The following is a 19,504-nucleotide window of genomic DNA, read 5'->3' as shown; positions in this document are numbered from 1 at the left end:
TAAAGAAAAAAGGAATAAATTGGGTGCATCTAGGAAGAAAGGAATCTTCATAGGTTATAGTGAAAATACCAAGGGCTATAGAATCTACGTAGCTAGTCAAAGGGAATTCGAGATTAGTCATGATGTCACCCTTGACGAAGATATGGCTCTTAGCAAGGTAGACAATCTTCCTACTTTAAGGGGATCTAAAGAAGCTGACACCGAGGAACCAAAGGAAAAAGAAGATGAGATGATGCTCAATGTGGAAGAACCTATGGATCCTATTGATCCTCCTTCGCAAGAGCCTTCCTCTTCTAGGAAGAGGCCTTCATGGCTTAGGGGAACACTTGATGATGCTGAAGGACACATTGCACCCCGAGGAACCTTCCGTAAAAGTAAGAAGCCGAGCAGGTATCAGGGATACCTGACCATCATGAGCACGATCATCCAAAATGAGCCTTCGTCATTCACGGATGCCATCAAGCATCAAGTATGGAAGGATGCTATGACTGAGGAATATGAGTCCATTATGAAAAACGATGTTTGGGATGTGGTCCCCAGACCCTAGGACAGAGAAGTGGTCATTTCAAAATGGCTTTACAAGATAAAGCATGCAATTGATGGAAGTGCGGAAAAGTATAAGGCTTGTTTTGTCGCTCGTGGCTTCTCCCAAAAGGAAGGTATAGACTATGACGAGATATTTGCACCTGTTTCCCAATATACCATCATCCGCTCGATCATAACCCTTGTTGCTTCGCAAGGATGGAACCTACATCAGATGGATGTCAAGACTGCGTTCTTACATGGTTCGATCAAAGAGGAGGTCTATGTGGAGCAACCCGAAGGATTTGAGATTTATGATCAAGAATCTCATGTGTGCAGGTTAAAGAAGGCCCTCTATGGGCTAAAGCAAGCACCCCGAGCATTGTATGAGAGGATCGATAGCTACTTGATAAAGCTGGGATTCACTAGGAGTGAAGTCGACCCTAACCTTTACTTTAAGGTTATAGATGAAAAGCCTCTCATACTGGTGCTATATGTTGACGACCTCATTCTAACAGGGGCAGACCCTCTCATTCACGAATGTAAGAGGGAGTTGGCTTTTGAGTTCGAAATGAAAGACCTAGGACTTATGCACTATTTCCTAGGACTGGAAGTCTAGCAGAAACCAGGGGAGATTTTCCTATCTCAAGGAAAATATGTGGTAAATATATTGGAGAGATTCGGCATGGTGGACTGCAAGCCCATAACTACCCCAATGGAGCTTGACTTCTAGAAGTTAAGCGGTAGTGCTGCCAGACCTGTTTTACGAAATGCTACCAAGTATCATCAACTCGTCGGAGCATTAACGTTCTTGGTGAACTCTCGCCCGGATATATGCTTTGCAGTCAACACATTGAGTCAACATATGGTTGAGCCTCACCACTCACATTAGATTGGTGCCAAGAATCTGTTGAGATATCTTCGTGGCACAATCACTCATGGATTGAGATACATTGCCGGAGATGTGAGACTACTTGGGTATACTGACGTTGATTGGGCAGGCAATGTAGTGGACCGAAAGAGCACTTCTGGGCACTATTTCTCTTTGGGATCTGCCTCAATATCCTGGATGAGCAAGAAGCAAAGGTCGATGGCTTTGAGCACCGTCGAGGCAGAGTACATTGCAGATAGCATGGCCTCCTGTGAGGTAGTCTGGTTGCGAAAGCTCTTTAGTGAACTGTTTGGATTTACATTGGATACCATCATGATTCTGTGTGACAACCAGAGCGAGATCCATTTATCAAAGAATCTCGTATTTCATGATCACTCCAAGCATATCGATATCAGGTACCACTATATTCGAGATATGGTGCAGCAAGGAGCAATAAGGCTCCAACATATCGGTACAGATGAACAAGTCGCCAACATTTTGACAAAGCCCCTAAGAAGGGTCAAATTCCTGACTTTCCGAGAACGACTTGGTGTCATTCAAAGACCCTCTTATGAGGGTCGAGTATGATGTATTGAGCTCTAAGAGCTCCAGGGGGGCGCGGGGTACTTCTTGGAGTGACATGTGACCACAGGGCGACTCACCATCCCCTGGTGGTGCACTATGTATAATGTAAAGGTTCAACCTTCCCCTATGACACCCCGTGGCGACTATGGAACAGGGTGATTAGTTCTCCTTTGGGCCAGGATGATTCGTTCTCTGTGGTGACTGTGGAGCAGGATGATTAGTTCTCATGTAGGCCAGGATGATTAGTTCTCCGTGGAACCCACTGGACAGGATGATTTGTTCTCCTGTGGACAAGATGATTAGTTCTCTTGTCGAGGCATCCTACCCATGCAATCTGGGACTCATGGGAAGTACCTCTCATCTGATCAATGAGCAGGGAAATGAGGATAGGGACCATAGTAGTACTATCGATGGACGCATCGTTGTATATACCGTACTCCCTATGCTAGGATGACCTCCATTGATCTGGGATCAATGAGAGTGGTTCACACTCTGAGACTGACTTCGGGTCAGTGGAGGATGGTATGATACATCCTCGATCATTTCTTCTTCTTCATAGTTCGAGTAGAGCATAGCAAAGTGGGGTCAAGCTGTACATGACAATGCATTTGATGGATGGATAGCAACGACGGTCTGACGGATTGCAGATGAAGTTCTCCCTAGTTGAGAGGGAGTGTTAAAATTGGCAACTAGGGCCAAACTCCATGTGGATCACCTTATTTATGGTTTCTGATATTTTTCCTAGATTCCTCTCCTCAAGAGGTGTAAGATTGATCTAAAGATCATCCGATTTCGATAAGCATTTATGGAGATATGAATTTATTTTAATTATGGACAAATTGTCAAGGTCGGCCAGCAAACTTATGTAGGCTCAGAAGCCCAACAGTCATGTCTATTCAACCTCAACGTTTGCATATAAATACAAGGAGCATTCTCCTCATTTGGACAATTCAATTCACTCATTTTCTCTCTCTCTCTCCTACGTATAAAAAGACCCTCTCTTTCTCTCACACGTGTGACTGAAAGGAAGACGTCCTAGGGCAAGGAAGACGTAGAAAGAAGGACGCTAGGGTAGCAGGTCATCTCTATGACCAGCGTTGACCAATCGTTGACCTTCCAAAAGTGCAGATTGGGTGTTGTTGCCTCTCCTAAGCAAGCCACAATTTTTGGCACAAAAATCGAGGTGATCTGACCTTTGGTTTGACCGGTGTTGACCGCCCTAGTTTAGGGCTGCAAGTTGACTTCTAAAATCTGCAAATTGACTGAATTTTTTGGGGTTGTTCAAGGGTTGTTTCTTCAGGCTGTTCGAGGACAAGTAGACTGGAAATTGTCCAAGTATTTTAGAGGTCAATTTCAGCCAGTTTGGCCAAGTTTGACTTTGTTGATCTAGGGTTTGTTGCTGCTGATATAAAATTATAGAATTCAGATTTTGTACTATTTCTCTCTGTTGAACTATAATTTGAAGATAAAGAAGATTTGATCAAAGAGTTTCCCCGCATTGGGGTTTGTCCCTGGCCGCTACATCTTGTGTCTCTTGTCTTGGCTTGTTTTATGTTGATCATTTAATGTTCTATTTGCACTTTACTTAATGTATATGTGATTTCTAATATGTGGCTAATAAAAAGAAAAATAAGTAAACTGCTCTAAGCATGTAACATACCATAATTTAACAATTTCACAATCAAAACATTTTATAGTAATATGACAAGAATTTTAACCATGGATATTTACCCCCACTTTATCATGGATATTATTAACTTGTAAATAGACTTTGTTACAAAACCATGGGCCAATACTATGGCTTATCAATACCACATGTGCAAAAAGCATAACTTATTTCACAATCAAAATATTTTATAACAATATGACAAGATTCTTAACCATGGATATTCACCCCCACTTTATCATGGATATTATCAACTTTTAAATGGAATTTGTTATAATACTGTGGGCCAATACCACATGCCCAAAAAACATAATTTATTTCACAATCAAAATAAGATTCTTAACTATGGATATTCACCGACCTTGTCATTGATATTCCAAACTTGTGAATAGGCTTTGTTACAATATCATGGGTCAATACCATGGTTTATCAATACCACATGCCCAAAAATCATAACTTATTTCATAATCATAATATTTTATAACAATATGACAAGATTCTTAACCATGGATATTATTAACTTGTAAATAGATTTTGTTACAATACCATGGCTTATCAATATCACATGCCCAAAAACATAACTTATTTCACAATCAAAATATTTTATAGATATTTTACTTTATTTTAATTTTATAAAAAAAATATAACAATTAATTAAATCAAAAAGGGAAAAAGTTATAAGTATCTAAACCCTCCATCCTCATGACTACTAAAAATATTCCCGTAGAAATTAAATTAAAGATTTAATAAAATTAAAAATGAGAATATTTTTATATATAAAGATGTGAAATTTCTATAATATTTATTAATATTATTAACAATCATCATAAATCCATCTTAACTAAGGATCCAAGCCATGAGAGCAAGCAAAGTGACTCAAAATAATAGAGGAAAGATAATGGATGATTCCTCTAAGTTTTTCATTTTTGTTTTTTTTTCCTTGATTGATACAAAATATAGATTTAATATTTTACAGCCAATTGAGTTTTTTTAATTTAGATACTTTCTTAAACACAATACAATGGGATCAAATTTAAGAGAGAGATTGTGATGAGGAGAGAGAAGGGGGGGAAGGAGGTGGGAAGGAGGGAGAGGGAGAGAGAAGGATAGAAGGAGATGTAATGACAAGAGAGAGATGCAAAGAAGAGAAGAGGAAAGAGAGAGAAGAGGAGAGGAAAGATAGGGAGAGAAGGGGAAGAGAGAGAGAGAGAGTAATGGGGGCGGTGAGACAAAGGGAGGTGGGAGAGGGGAAGAGAGGAACGAAGAGAGAGAGGAAAGAGAGATGGAATTCGAGGGGAGAGAGAGGGAGGGAAGAAGAAAGACATAGAGGGAGAAAGGTGGAGCGAGAGAGGGAGTGTAAAGGAAAAGATGGAGAGAGTGAAGGAGAGAGGAGAGTGGGATGGGGGAGGGGGAGAGAGAGGAGAGTGGGATGGGGGAGGGGGAGAGAGGAGAGATGGGATGGATATGGAGAGAGAACGTGTGTATGTTTGAGGGGTGAGATAGAGAGAGGTAATAAAAAAGAGACACATAGATATAAATATAGATATTATATAGTATTATATAACTAGCCTAGATCCATCTTAACCCCAAATCTATCAAGTGCCAAGAGGGATCAAATCCCTCAAGGTGCAAACCTTTCTTCAAGTTTTGCACTCAAAAAAAAGGTTTGCGCCTCAAGAAATTTGATTCTTCTCAGCGCTTGATAAATCTGGGGTTAAGATGAATCTAGGCTGGTATACATAAAATCTATGCATATTACATTAAAAATTTAAACTATAAAATTATAAAACATGTCAAAGAAAAATGTTATGCTCTTACGTATGTATCAATAGGTATTAGGAGGATTTTAATAGAATTTAAAATAACGAAATTTATAAATATAGATATGTGAAATTTATAAAAATATAATTTATAAAGTGTTAAAATATATCAAAGCTTTCAAGGTGCAAAACTTTCCTAGAGTTTTGCACTCAAAAAAGGTTTGCATCTTGAGAGATTTGATCTCTCTTGATGCTTGGTAGATATGAAGTTAAGATGGAACTATGATGGTGGTAGCGAAATCAAAAATAAACTCATTCACAAAAATTAAAGGATGAATCTTCACAATCAAAATCGAAATAAAAAGTAATGAATAGGCCATAAGATTTCTTTGTATAGTTAATAATGGATACTAGTGCTAATTGTAGTGTCTTTTGAATACAGTTGATAATTGTATGCAACTTTTACATTGTTAGCTTCTAAGTCAACAATTGTTGCTCATCACCTACATAGATATTCTTTTAAGTTGTTTGAAATTTGCAAATAGATAACAAATAACAACTATAGGGATTAGATATTTTTGCAAGCAATATAGAAGCTTCTCATACGAACAAAATATGTTTTAGGCAAAACGTATATAATGCAATATGCAATATAGAAGCTCCTCATCCCAACAAAATATGTCATAGACAAATGTATATAAAGCACATAAGGACAAAAAATATGTTATAGACAACTGTATATAAAGCACATACGAACAAAATATGTTATAGACAAATGTCTAGAAAGCACATAATATAGCTATAAGCCTGTACTCCTTAATTAAGATTTTGACCTTTGTATTACTCATTTTGTTGTGCGTGAGAAAGGGCATTGTCATTGGATTTTGTATGATTTTGAATTTTACTCTGAACCCCATGCAAAGTAAGAACAAAATGAAATAGCAAGCATATAAGATGTGGACAAGGGCAAAGACCATCTTTTGGCCAAGGATATAAAGAACATATTTTTCTCTGGTGAATTAAATCTCCATTTTTAGTTTACATCATCTTTATACAAAATGATTGTTTGAGTTCGGTTCTCTCACTTGCTAAGGGCATGGCTGCATACTCTACAATTTATATCTTGAGAGATCATGCTAATACTAACATCAAAATAAAAGTAAGATATTCTAGCTTCAATTCAAATTGTTGCCATAAGGATGGCAAAATTATATACACAGTGAATCACGAAAGATGATGCTAAGTTCCCACTCCACGTGTAAGCAGATCCTAGAACACAACCAATGAAGAAAATCTGGATAGCATTTTCTATTGAGAAATGACCAATCGAGAATATACATGAACTCCCAATCACTGCTAGAGGCCATTCCATATACAAGGTTAATGAAGTTAGCAAGAACCATCTATAAACATATTCTTCTAAAATGGGAGTAATTACACAATATACTATAAAACAGGTACACCGTGCAGTCACACTGCTTGTGAGTAGCTCCTCTAATGCGATATTTTTCATACCCTGTTGAAACAAGGAATTCGAAGCACATAAGACTGTAAGTCTTGTCTTGATCAAATGATTCTTGACATCCAGCAGAAAGGCAAAATGACAGAAAACATGCAGAAAATAGCCTTGATAACAATGCAACATTGCAGTCATTTCACTATAACGATGTTCAACTTGATTTCTTATATTAATCCAGTTCTTAATAATCAACGGGTTAATTTATACTATAATTTATTCAGTCCAACTATCTAAAATGCATACAATTTGTGTGCATCCTTCACATCATTGTCACAAGTTGCATTGACAGGACAGCCAATTATATTTGGCCGAAGAGAGAACTTAAGTACATTGGAATTGCTGATGTATAATAGACAACTTGGTATTCAAAATCAATTTTGATCACAGAAAGCACATAAGCCATTAACAAGTTAATGTGCATATTTACAATGAACCATGAATTTAAAGATGTATACAGTTTCCTTAATGGCTACTCCATTTGACATAAATTTCTAAGAACGGGATTAGATGTTCACACACAGCGCATACAGCTTAGACCATGAATAACTATTATATGCATCTCCAGTTAAAGACAACATGATATAAACTGGTACTGTCAAATGGATTTGTGATAGAAGAGAATGAACTCTCTGCATTTAACTGTTTAGCATTGGAAGGTTACTTGTCAAAGAGTTTCTCACATATATGATATGACTCGTAGCATCATATAAATATTCATATTCGGCTTCAAACAAGCTCATAACGAGGACAATGCACAAAAGTCAAACGTAGAATAATCAAACAGATCAAAAAGTATCAAGGAAGCAAACTTTCTCAATAATTGTCCAATACCTGCAAAGACTTGTCACTTCCCTCGCAGTCATAGGAGCAGCAGTATTATTTTCACAATTGCTGCATAGGAGATTGAGAAGTACCATGTATTTCCCTAACTATAGAGTATAAGCAACTCAGCTATTAGCTACTTAACTGGATAGAACTAGACATCTAACAATATATGCACACAATGCATGACAGGTAAAACTCTGAACATACACTGAGTCACACTAGCATTCCATGCACCATGCTTCCACTCCAAGGCCCTTAATCTGGAAGTATCCATGAATCTGGCTTAGAAGTAATTAACCATTATGTGAATTTTGAGGTGAAAAATAGACCTCAAAACAAAAAATGTACTACCAAAATCAATTTTAAAGGAACCATTAGGATTCAAGATGATGATGTCAACTATAGCGGTGAATATATTATAAAAAGGAAAGAGTATTATGAAAGATTTGAGACCATAATAAAGTTGACATTTTTTAATTTTCTACCACTTATTTCTTGTAGTTCAAGCTTATTCATTTCAAATCTGAGAATGGACTATGCAAAGGTGTTCTCACCTTCGCCATATGCACAGTAAATATATTCATGATAGCAAACGTAATCTCAGCAGCAAACAATTCAGGACTGTTAATACAACGAACCCACCTTTGTTTCAAAGAAGAACTCTTGCCATGCTGATGTTAAGAGAACCACAATATAGATAATAGCAAGACCAGCTGCTGAGGCTTTCAACCAACCCCGTTCTGCCCAAATTTTTGTAGAGAAGAATTTGAATGTTTTGGATGGACTAATAGGCTTGCCCGTTGATTGTATGAGTGATATAGCTCCTAAAAGCTCAAATGTTTGAGTAAATAACAAAGATATAGCCTGCATATATTGTCAAAAACACTTGTCAGGACCTCTCCACTTCACATACAAACATGACCAATGCATAGAATTAATCATTATTAAGTCTCAATACACACATTAATATGGTCATCCTATAAGGCAGCACACTTCTCAAACAAGATATTTTTTAATACTCAGGAAAAAAAATGACATCTGAACCCACTCCGAGCACTTAGTCAATATTCATGAATAGACTTGATGACTCGCCTTAGTCTGTGGATCAAGGTCGTCTTGATGCAAAACCTCTGCAACAATTGATAAGCCTCCCAAGCCTAGCGGAATGTGCAGGAGAAAGAAATATGTTGCCATAGTAGACCACACACTTCCACCATCCCATGGCAATTCTGGTGAAAGATTTGAAAATCCCTGAAATAAAGATAAACATATTTCAGAGATTAACAACATTGTACAGGGACAAGAGTTCAGGACAAAATAACTCAAAGACTAGGTATTTAAACTATTATATAAATTGAATAACGGTGTTCTCAGGAAAGGAAGTGCCAATTACAGGAAATGGAATCTGCTGATTTAATGGTAAAACGATAACATGGTAGAAAAGTAGTCCTGAAATACAATTTATTTGCATGTCCTATAAAAAAAATTGGAGATTAATCAATAGAAACCAGGTTGACAATACATTTAAAGTGTGAACTACTAGAATTATACATTGACTCACTAATCCAATAACAAACAAGTGACAAGAAGTGACAAAAACAAACTGCCAAGTGATCCCCTGTTGGCCTCATGTTTTATGATGATCTGTGTTACCTCCTAGATTCTCACTTGGTGTAAAAGTCCTTAAACAAAAGTTGTGAAACCCCAAGGGCAACTTAGACAAGCTACCCACTGTCACCTCAGTAGCCTTACCTTTCACTCTTTAGAGTAGATGAACTCTAGCCTAGAGGGCAATCCCTCTGGTTAACTAAGCTCAAGATGTTATAGATCAAATGTGAGCAAAGGAGCTTTAGAAGAGGAAGATAAGATTTAGATTCTAATATTTAAAAAAAATTGGTGGTGGTTGAAAGGGAAGATTAGTGCCTTATTTTGTTTGGGCTATGGGGTCAAGCATGCAACTTCAGCGGGCAGTTCAATGAAAGATTAGGACCCAGTTGTACAGTCAAAGATGTGCCACAACAGCCTTAAATTTGGTGAATAGTTACCACAAATTAGAGGAAGAAAAGGAACTTTGTAGCAAGGTCCACACACAAGACAACAAAATGGTGGCTTTGCTTAGAGGCTCCAACAAATGCAATAACTCTACAGATGTCAAAAGCATAAATTTTTCTTTCTTTAGGGCCAAGGGAACAAAGAAGTTAAGGAGTAGGATCTATTGCACATAACCTCTTCAAATGTAGCAAGATTGCTCCTCTATGGTTTCCTTTGACAATTTAAAACCTGCAATAAAACCACCAATATACACCAAAAACATCCACCTCACGTTCAAAAAAGTAGTAAAACCAGCCCACAATAGCTTAGTCAAAGATAAAAGCAAATTTATTCCAAAGCTTGGGAGCAGTTTCAACTCACACTCTGCAAACAGAGATAGCAAACCCTTATATAGGTTTCAGCTCAACTTTCTTTACAACAAATAATTATTTGTTTTCCTAAATCCATTAGTTCTCCAAGCAATGACAATAAAGTAGCCCTCTCAAGAACTTATTAAAAGGATCAAATACTTTGTGGAGATCCACATTTTTCTCCAAAGAGATACGATTAAATTCTTGGAAAACGTAACTAGTTTCGGTCTTCATAATTTGTACCATTATGTATTTTATGTAAAAAGTAAAAGAAAAGAAGAGAAAAATTATTATTATTATTCTAGACAAGCATGTTCATCATGCTTCTAGGTTTTTGACTCAAAAAGTCGAAGTCTTATTTGGACCTATTGTAAAGAAAAAGGAAAATGAATTTTTAAATATGTAATTTTGGGTCAAAAACCCCTCTAGGTGCCAAGTCGACCTTGCCCCAATAGACATGTCTATTCACACCCATTTGGACTGTATAAATAGAGGGAAGATGGAGCTCATTTGCACATACACAATTGGATGATTTTGGTCTAAAATATCGCAGAAAGGACAGAGATGAAGAGAAAGGTCGAAGTATGAGAGGAGGAGTTTCTTCTTGAGCTTAAATTTTGTGGAAGTTATGCCTTGATACATCTCTTGTTGCTGGTTTCTTGATGATGAATTTGTTGTGCTAAAGGAGGGTTTGATTTTGTTAAACATAGACAAGATAGGAAAAGTAAATCATTAATTGCATTTATTGTTAGCATAGATGTGCATTTATAATACATTCTTGCGACTGTTAGATTCATCTTCCAACGTCTCTTGGACTCCCTTTCACTGTCCAACTTCCACACCTTAACCCTTGGCGGATTAGGTGTCCAACATTCCCCCCCCTTAATCCGAAGGGGTATGTGCGAGTCCAAGAAGAGAGTTGTAATACAAAATGTGCAAAAATGTATGGCAGCACCAGGCTGAATGTTCTCTCTGAAATGTTGGTATGAGGGGGTGGTTTAAGGATTACCAACAACACTGGAACGCTTAGTGCAGTTCCCGGAACTCTTCCAAATCTGGCACGACGCTGAAGTCTTCTACTAGAGGAAGTGCTCGTAATGCTTTGAAGAGGGAGACCTTTGACTTGAAAAAGAGAGGTCTACAACTTGCGGTGGTTTAAGGATGACCACCAACTCTGGAATGCTTAATGCAATTCCTGGAACTCTTCCAAAACTGGCAAGAAGTTGAAGTCTTCTACTAGAGGAAGTGTCCCTAATTCTTTGAAGGGAGGTCTCAACCCCGCATAGATGGTTTAAGGCTGACCACCAACCGAAGGCATGCTCAGGTGCATCTTTGTCTCTGACTACAACTCTAAATCAAGTAGCAGGTTCAGGTTGTGGCTTAGGCTCGCTTGATGTGGCTTTGAAGCTTGTATACGACCATCACTTCCGCCCCTGTCAGATGCAAGGTGAGAAGATGGAGAAAACTCAACTGCAAGACTGTTCAATACTCTAGAAGAAATTCCGACATATGACTGAAATATCTTCGTGGTTGTTGAAACCCATTGCCAAGAAGCAATCCATCCAAGATGAATCTTTGTTCTTGCAGGAGGTTTATTTTTGAAGCATCTATGTGAAGAATTAGTACGTTGACCACAATGCTTGCACGGATGAAGATCAAAACAATGATCTTTCATATGGCCAACTCGGTCACAGTGTTGGGATTTAACATTCTGTTGTGGCTGTTGTAGAGGAGGAGCAGGATCTGGAACAACTGAAGATGAACTATCATAAAGAAATCCAACACTCTGAAACTGGATGGGCTTTGAGTAATATGGAATATGAAAGGACACATCCTTGTCATATCCAAGACTAGTTTTGTGCTTGTTATGGACAAGCTCTTCCCAAGGTCTGATGATGGGCTTGGGAAGTGTATGCTGAATTTCTGCTTCTTTTTGCAAATCTGCTCCTTCATTGGGTACTAGATCAACATTATTGATTTGCTGTTGATGGGAGTTTGTCTCAATGTTATTGATTTTACCACTTGCTGGTTGTTGATGGGTGTCATGATGCTTATGTTGTTGTAACTCATCTTGCTAAAGCTGAGATTCAAGCTGCAAAAATTCAATCTTGTCATGTGCATTTTGCAAACAGGTTTGAATGTCTCTGAGAATGGCTTTATCAATCATGATTGTACTATTGACAGTAGAATGTATTAAATTGTTTAGTAATTCCAACACTCCATCAGCCATTTTCCAACAATTTATATTGTTGAATGCAATCCCAAAATCAAATAAAAAGGTGCTCCACCATGCAACAACTCAACAACTTAACAACACCGTGAAAAAATTCCAGCATAATCAATCATCCAATGCTAAAGCATATGCCATACCAGGACCCTTATCTAGCACAATCAACATACTAGGACTTCAATGTAAATCAACATACACACCAACCATGAGCAGTAATGACTGGGTCTTAATATGACCTCAACACATATAATAGCTAGAGCCTAACATAAACTCTGTGGGTGTCAATCTGAACAAAACTCATAAACTCAATGCTTGACAACTCTTTCTTTCCATAGAATCCCATAAGTTCTTTGGATCTAAATCCATCCTTCAATAATCTAGTCAAAACCCTGTATAAATTATTGCGTCCTATGGAGAGAACCAATGAAAGGTTAGGCACGGTCTTTAACGTAAAACAAATTAACGCACTCCAAATCAGAAAATATAATGAAACAAAGCATCATCTGCAAATTTCTTCTTTTTCAAAGAAGCACGAGAATCAATGCAGCTCACAGGTGACAACGCACAGGTCACTGAAGGTTCACTGGTTTTGTAGCATATGTTGAGCACTTTCCAACATACATAAGAACACAGTCCTTAGCGCATATCAGATTTACATTGCATGGTTTCCAACATGTATTATAAAGCATATAACACTATACTATTCTTCAATACCATCACCATAATATACAATTTAACCTTCAAAAAAATGGAGCTACACGGAGACCAGATTTCAACAATATAAATGGTTGAGAGGTGTATATTTAGGCGGATATATAATATGCCTGTATAACGAATGAATGGATTGCACTTTCTGCTAGTCTTTTATAGCCCAAATCAGCAACAAGAAACCAAATGAATAAATACTAGCGGCTATCAATAGTAAACTTAATGCAGTTCAACCACCAATTGACAGGATGACTACGTTACCTGTTTTTCTCTTAGCATTGCGAGATCAAGAGTTTGGTTACTATCGAGTTCGATTGGAGCAGATTGCCTCTTAAAGAAAGGATGTAGTCATGATGTAGTCGCTATTTTCTCAAATACGATGTCAAGGAGGCTCAAACCTGCATTGTGTGAGTTGCAGTCAACATTAGTGCTCTGGTTGTCGAAGGTAAGTCAAAGCGTCAGAAAGTAGACTTCGCCATAGACACAGGAATTGAAGCAAATCACTGACTATTTCATTTTCAGTTCCCACACAACTGTCACTACAACGCTTAACTGTCTGCAAATTTCCATCGCGCCGGAATCATGCTGCAAGTCCCATGCAAGGGAAGCAGGTTTTACTCCTCCAGACAAGCAGTAAACTGTCGTAGATGCTGCAACATATAGTCACACTGGAACTTAGGAGAGAAAAGGTTGATTGAAGACACAAAACCCTAAGGCCCAGACCTTTACTTCGCAGAGGCAAGGAAGCCGAATGGACGTGGCTTGGTGGAAGATCGTAATGCCTTTATCCTCAGTTTTTCAAGTAACATTTAATCGATCGAAAGTATGATCAACAATGAAGGTGAGCGTGAGATTTTGACTTATAAGAGTCTATCTACGCAAGGAGATTCAGAGAGATGGGAGTCTCGTCCGAGATATTCCGCTTTAAATTGAGTGATCCAAAGATACGAGAATGGCATGGATGCTTGGAACTGCTTGTGCTATTTTTTTCGTTGAAGGAAGCCAACCTATCGAGCAAGATGACCCAAAATGGGAGATGTATATCAGGGTCCAGAGGGAGTCATTGAGTGGAGGCAGTGTTGTGTGTAGATTGTATTGTTTACCATTTCTATCATTATCCAGACACCACCCATCTAAGAATTAGCCAGAGGACAGTCTAGAGGCGTTTTGGAGGTTGTCAAGATAAGGCCTGACGCACTGACAAAGAAACGGCCACCAGGAGACTATTCAAGTAGGCACCAAAATTGTGATAGGTAAATAAATGCAATGCAGGAAAGACTGACATTGAAGAAAGAGCGATAAGGTTCTGAAGAGCATTTCTTGGAAGCTGGCTTAAGCGTTAACCTCTATGCCTTAATCGTTGTCCAAATGCAGAAAGAAACGCGGATTCCACAACGTTCCAATTAAAATACCCTTTCAAACTTGTCCATCTCAAAATCAGAAACCAGGAATCCACTGTCCAATCCTGCGTTGCCGAATGAAATCCCATAAATTTACCATCGAAATGCATAAAATTCAACGATCTTACATTCAAAATTCTAGCCTCCGCATTAATTTTCAAGACATTGCAGCATAACACCAATGTGGGCAAAACACATGTGAGAAAACCTTGAAACCTTACACAAATAGCCAGAGACACAGAGATGTGCAGGTTTACACAGGTCACAAAGACAAGTGGCTCACAAAAGATCAAGCAGATTATGAACGTACCTGCTATGATACCATGTTAAACATAGAGAAGATAGGAAAGGTAAATCATTAATTGCATTTATTGTTAGCATAGATGTGCATTTATAATACATTCTTGTGACTGTTGGATTCATCTTCCAACGTCTCTTGGACTCCCTTTGACTGTCCAACTTCCAACACCTTAACCCTTGGCAGATTAGGTGTCCAACAGATTTGCAATCTAGAGGGTGAAGTTTTTTGTGGTCACAGGTCTTGGATGTCTCACTTCGATCTGATTCTATAAGAAGAGAATTTTTTGAGTTTTCCCCTTGGAGGGGTTTTGCCTTCGCTTGGAGCCTATATCTTGTGTTCTCTATGTTCTTGTGATCTTCGTGTTTTTACATTTGGTAATTGCTTGATGAAAGAAGAAAAACATAATAAGATAATGCCAACAAATTCACAAGTAGTTATCAAGACAGGAGAAATTGAATTTAACTTGCAAACCTTCCATTTCTCCAACATGGAATCAGAGCTTGAGGTTTGTACAAGGAGGCCTGAAGATCAGACTGTTGGCATTTAAACCAAACACTGGTACATCTTTGTGACTATTATTGAAAAATTGCCATAGCTTATGTGGATTAAACAAGATTTTGGGTTCAAATTCTATTGTTTAATTATGATTCGCATAGATTCTCAATAATAATGCGAAGGTCTACTTTTGTGGTTTGATTATGATCCAAATTTCTCTATGGCATAAATCGTATGGTTGAATGTGAAGGTTCGATGCAAATTGTCCTAGCTCAGCATCGCATACTCACTTCTGTGGATTAAACAAGATTTTGGGCTTAAATTCTATTGTTTGGTTATGATTCGCATAGATTCTCAATAATAATGCGAAGGTCTACTTTTGTGGTTTGATTATGATCCAAATTTCTCTATGGCATAAATCGTATGGTTGAATGTGAAGGTTTGATGCAAATTGTCCTAGCTCGGCATCGCATACTCACTTTACACTATAATGTTTTGTGGCATACGTCGTTTATGAGGCCAGTATTTGATTTGAAGATCACACTCGCTTTTTCTATGTTAGTGAAGCTCAAAGCTCGAATTACAGTGTAGCTCGAATTACATTGAAGCTCATAGCTCAAAATATGAAGCTTGAATATGAATCATTGTGGATCTTACGCTTGTATATGACATTACACTAACATGACTTGTATTTGTGGAAAAATCACACTCTCCAGTAGCTCATGGTCCTATGATGGCTCAATGAAATTAATCTCAAAAATCGATGTATCTATCAATGATGTCATGGTTCGCATTAGTTCACTTTACAATGGCCCTCACATGGCTCATACTCTGGGCACTAAATTCAAAGGCATGACTCACTTTTTATTACAGTAGTAGCAATTCATTTCAGTGGGCATATATGGTCCGGTGGCTTGAAATCACTCCCTGGCTCGAATAAATATTTTTGTGAATCGACATGTTCTTTGAAATCACATCGCATCGCTTAATTTGATGGCTCGTTAATCTACAATGTCTTACGAGTTCGTATTGCTTATCTAGCTCGCTACATATATCACATGCTCTGATCCGCTACACATTGACATCATGTAACATTGTCTGTGGCATTGTATTACTACACAATAGTATCGAAATTGACATTACAATGTGGCTCGCACAATTGATGAAGACTGTGACCGCAACACTACAGTGGCTTGGACGTAATCATACCATGGCTCGTATAAAATACAGTGAGACAATATGGACAATAAATATTAAACCGTGAAGAAAATACGACTTGGCAACTTTATTCATAACAACTGTATAAAAGCCGACTTAATATGATTCTGGATCTCTTTGGAAGAGAATTACATTACAGTGGCTCGCCACAGGGGTTTACATAAAGTCTTTTAAGGACGACCACAAGTAAATAGCACCACGTTTCGTGTGAAAAACAACGATGACATGACCTGGAGATATGATGACAATGATATTATACATATGGCAGTCACCCTTGATTAATGTATGACAATGACGGTTAATGGACAGCTGTTTGGATCATCTCCAAGAAATGTGATGACCTGGTTCAAGAAAGGAATGATATCTGAAGATTGGCATAGCTCTGCATGAAGACAAAGATGGCAGCTCAACATAGGAGAAGTTGATGCTATTGAAAAAGTGTTGACACATAAAGATAGGATTGAATCTCTGAAGGTGTGGTAATAACGCAGAGGTATGTACAATGTTTAGACTATGGTTATGATCATTAGAAAGGGTTTGTAAAGTCTTTAGGGTTTTTGCAGTTAATCTGTTGCATATCTTAATAATCTAGGGTTTGTAGGTTTGTGAAGTCTTGAAGACTTTTGTCATTTCGGGTTTCTGAATCATAAATTGAACTAACCCTAGAAGCGAAAACCCTAAGCCTGATTGTTTGTTCCCTCTAAAGGAATCCCTAGCTCTTGGGAAATGGAATATATGGTTTGAAGGCTTAGTGTTCTTTGATATTAAAGTATCTTGAAACCCTTGCATAAAAGAGTTTTGAGAGAAAGACTCTAGGGTATATATTAAACCCTGGAAAAAGTTGAATTAAGGTTAAACCTAGGGCTTGAATACAAAACCCTAGGAATAGGTGTTTCCGCTAAAGTGAAATTCCTAATAAAGGATGGATGAAAGGAATGTCTAGGGTTTAAACCTAGAACCCTAGAAATACACTTTTGAGAGATCATAGAAACCCTAGATTTACCGGATTAACATTATGTTCTTGTCTTTGTATATCTTGCTTGGTTATACTTGTTGCTGAGAATTGCAGGTATATGATGAAGGTTGTCAAAATTATAGAAGCAAGATAAGAAAGATGGAAGATCAAAGCAAAGCAACACTCATGCTTGTTGATGATTCCTTGAAAATGATGAGCATGATGGAAAGAGGGAACTGTAAGGACCCTGATGGACATGATGTTGAAGCTTCGAGCTAATGAGTTCATTCCAGGAACACATAAACAATGAAGTAGAACCTTGTTGCAATATGAAGATAAAACATTCAAAGGAATGTTGACTTCAAAGGGAGCAAGTAGTAGAATTTAACATAACACTCTCACAAAAGGACATTATAATTTGACAACTCTAATATTGATGATTTGCTTGGGATATGACTTGGCTCCCTGGTAGGACATATTGCAGAGCATGTGAAGAGGTTGGAAGGAGAGTTCGTTTGATGATGTTGTACCTACAGTTGCGTGGTTTGATCATGGAACACATGAATTGTGTGGATAGCTCTATTGATGGCTTGGATAAGCATGAGAGCAAAATTGATATTGGAAAGTTGATATGACTCTTTGAAGAAGATGAGGCAGAACTTTGGTATGAAGAATAGAAGGCATGTGCTAGCAGCTGTGAGGAAGTTTGGCTCCTTGAGAAAGACAGATGAACCAGTTGATGATAAAGTTGATTGATGATTGACAAGATCTAGAAAGATCGAAGTCTAATATGTTATGGTATTGCGAGGAGCCGAAAAGCCCTATCATGAAGATAGTTTGAGAAAGTATTTGGCTTCACAAAATAATTGACTTCCAAAAGATTGAAGCCTTGGTATAATGAAGCCCTGCAGCTACTATTGAATATCTCCACGGAAGGACAAGTAGCTGATGTGTTGATGATGTATGAGACCAGCTAAGGATTTTGATGATGTCTCCCTAGTTGAGAGGGAGCTAGGATCTATTCCCTGATTAAGAGGGAATGAGGATCTCCTCTCTGGTTGAGAGGGAGTGATAATGGACATCATATTCTCTTCTATCATGTGTCATGCACTAGGCCAGGACTAACAGTCGTATGTCTAGTGAAGGTCGTGGTAGGGAAAATGGAGGATTGGATAAGCATCTGGGAGTGGTACTCCTTAAGGATTGGAAATCCAAGATAGGAAGTAATCTCGTGGACTGACACCCTTTGAGGATAGGACAAAGTATCCAAGATAAGAGTGATCGAAGAGGATCGATATTCTTTGAGGATTGGAAATCCAAGATAAGGATAGTCCTGGAAGGACATACCCGACGAACATCCAATTGAGGCTTGATCTGATAATAAGATCTTAGACAATTATTAAGGTATTACATACTCATGTGCATGGATATGCCTATGTTACTTTGTGCAATGGATCGATAAGATTGTGAAATACATAGACAATGACGCAATTAAAAAAACATAATAGACAACACACATAAACACAGCAAGTTTAATATGGAGTTCACCCAAAACTCCTGGGCTACGTCTCCTGGTCCAGCCTTCCGTGGTGGCCTCTCTATTATGTCTTCAAAAGCAAAGTTTTACAACAGTATGAGCTCAATTTGACTCTCAACACACAACAGATACAACAACAAGAGTTTTGCTTGAACCCCTCAAGCCTCTCTGAGTACACAGACTCTCTCTATTACTCTTTGTCTCTGTCTTTGCTCTGTCTCAGCACTGCCTGCCCTGTTTTCTATCAATATGTGGCTTTAAAGCCAATCAGCGCTATCTGTTTGTTTCACCTTCTCGACTCTCTAGCTTCTCGACCTCTGTCCGCTCAGATCCCCCTCTAAGCGTTAGCAATCATTGCTAAACGCTTTCAAGAATGGTGGCCACCGATTCTATAACAGAATGGGTCATCGGGCCATTGAAATCCTTCGAAATCGCCGTTCTCTATTTACATAGAGAAATACATTCAAAACACAAGAAAAGACCGCCAAACACTGTTTATCGGACTTCAAA

At 38.1% G+C, this 19,504-nt stretch overlaps 1 protein-coding gene across 2 annotated transcripts in view; it reads right to left on the bottom strand.

Moving 5' to 3' along the window:
- Window positions 1-6,397: 6,397 nt before the first annotated feature.
- LOC149152096 (uncharacterized) overlaps window positions 6,398-19,504 on the bottom strand; it is a 170,729-nt gene continuing 157,622 nt past the window's right edge. The window contains exons 2-4 of one of the 2 annotated variants that reach the window (XM_089440902.1): window positions 8,841-8,999; window positions 8,391-8,612; window positions 6,398-6,920 (exon numbers count right to left, since the gene is read on the bottom strand). In XM_089440902.1, the coding sequence (XP_089297028.1) occupies window positions 6,585-6,920; window positions 8,391-8,612; window positions 8,841-8,999 (717 nt within the window). In that variant the 3' untranslated portion in view covers window positions 6,398-6,584. Of the gene's footprint in view, window positions 6,921-7,773; window positions 8,009-8,390; window positions 8,613-8,840; window positions 9,000-19,504 lie in introns of those variants that run through there. The other variant, XM_089440903.1, reaches the window with a different exon arrangement.

Source organism: Pinus tabuliformis, chromosome 9 (genome assembly GCF_031772625.1).
Source record: "Pinus tabuliformis cultivar Carrire ecotype Pingquan chromosome 9, CPIR1, whole genome shotgun sequence".
NCBI lineage: Eukaryota > Viridiplantae > Streptophyta > Pinopsida > Pinales > Pinaceae > Pinus > Pinus tabuliformis.
The sequence above is the reverse complement of the archived record's forward strand: the minus strand, read 5'-3'. Positions and strand labels throughout refer to the sequence as shown.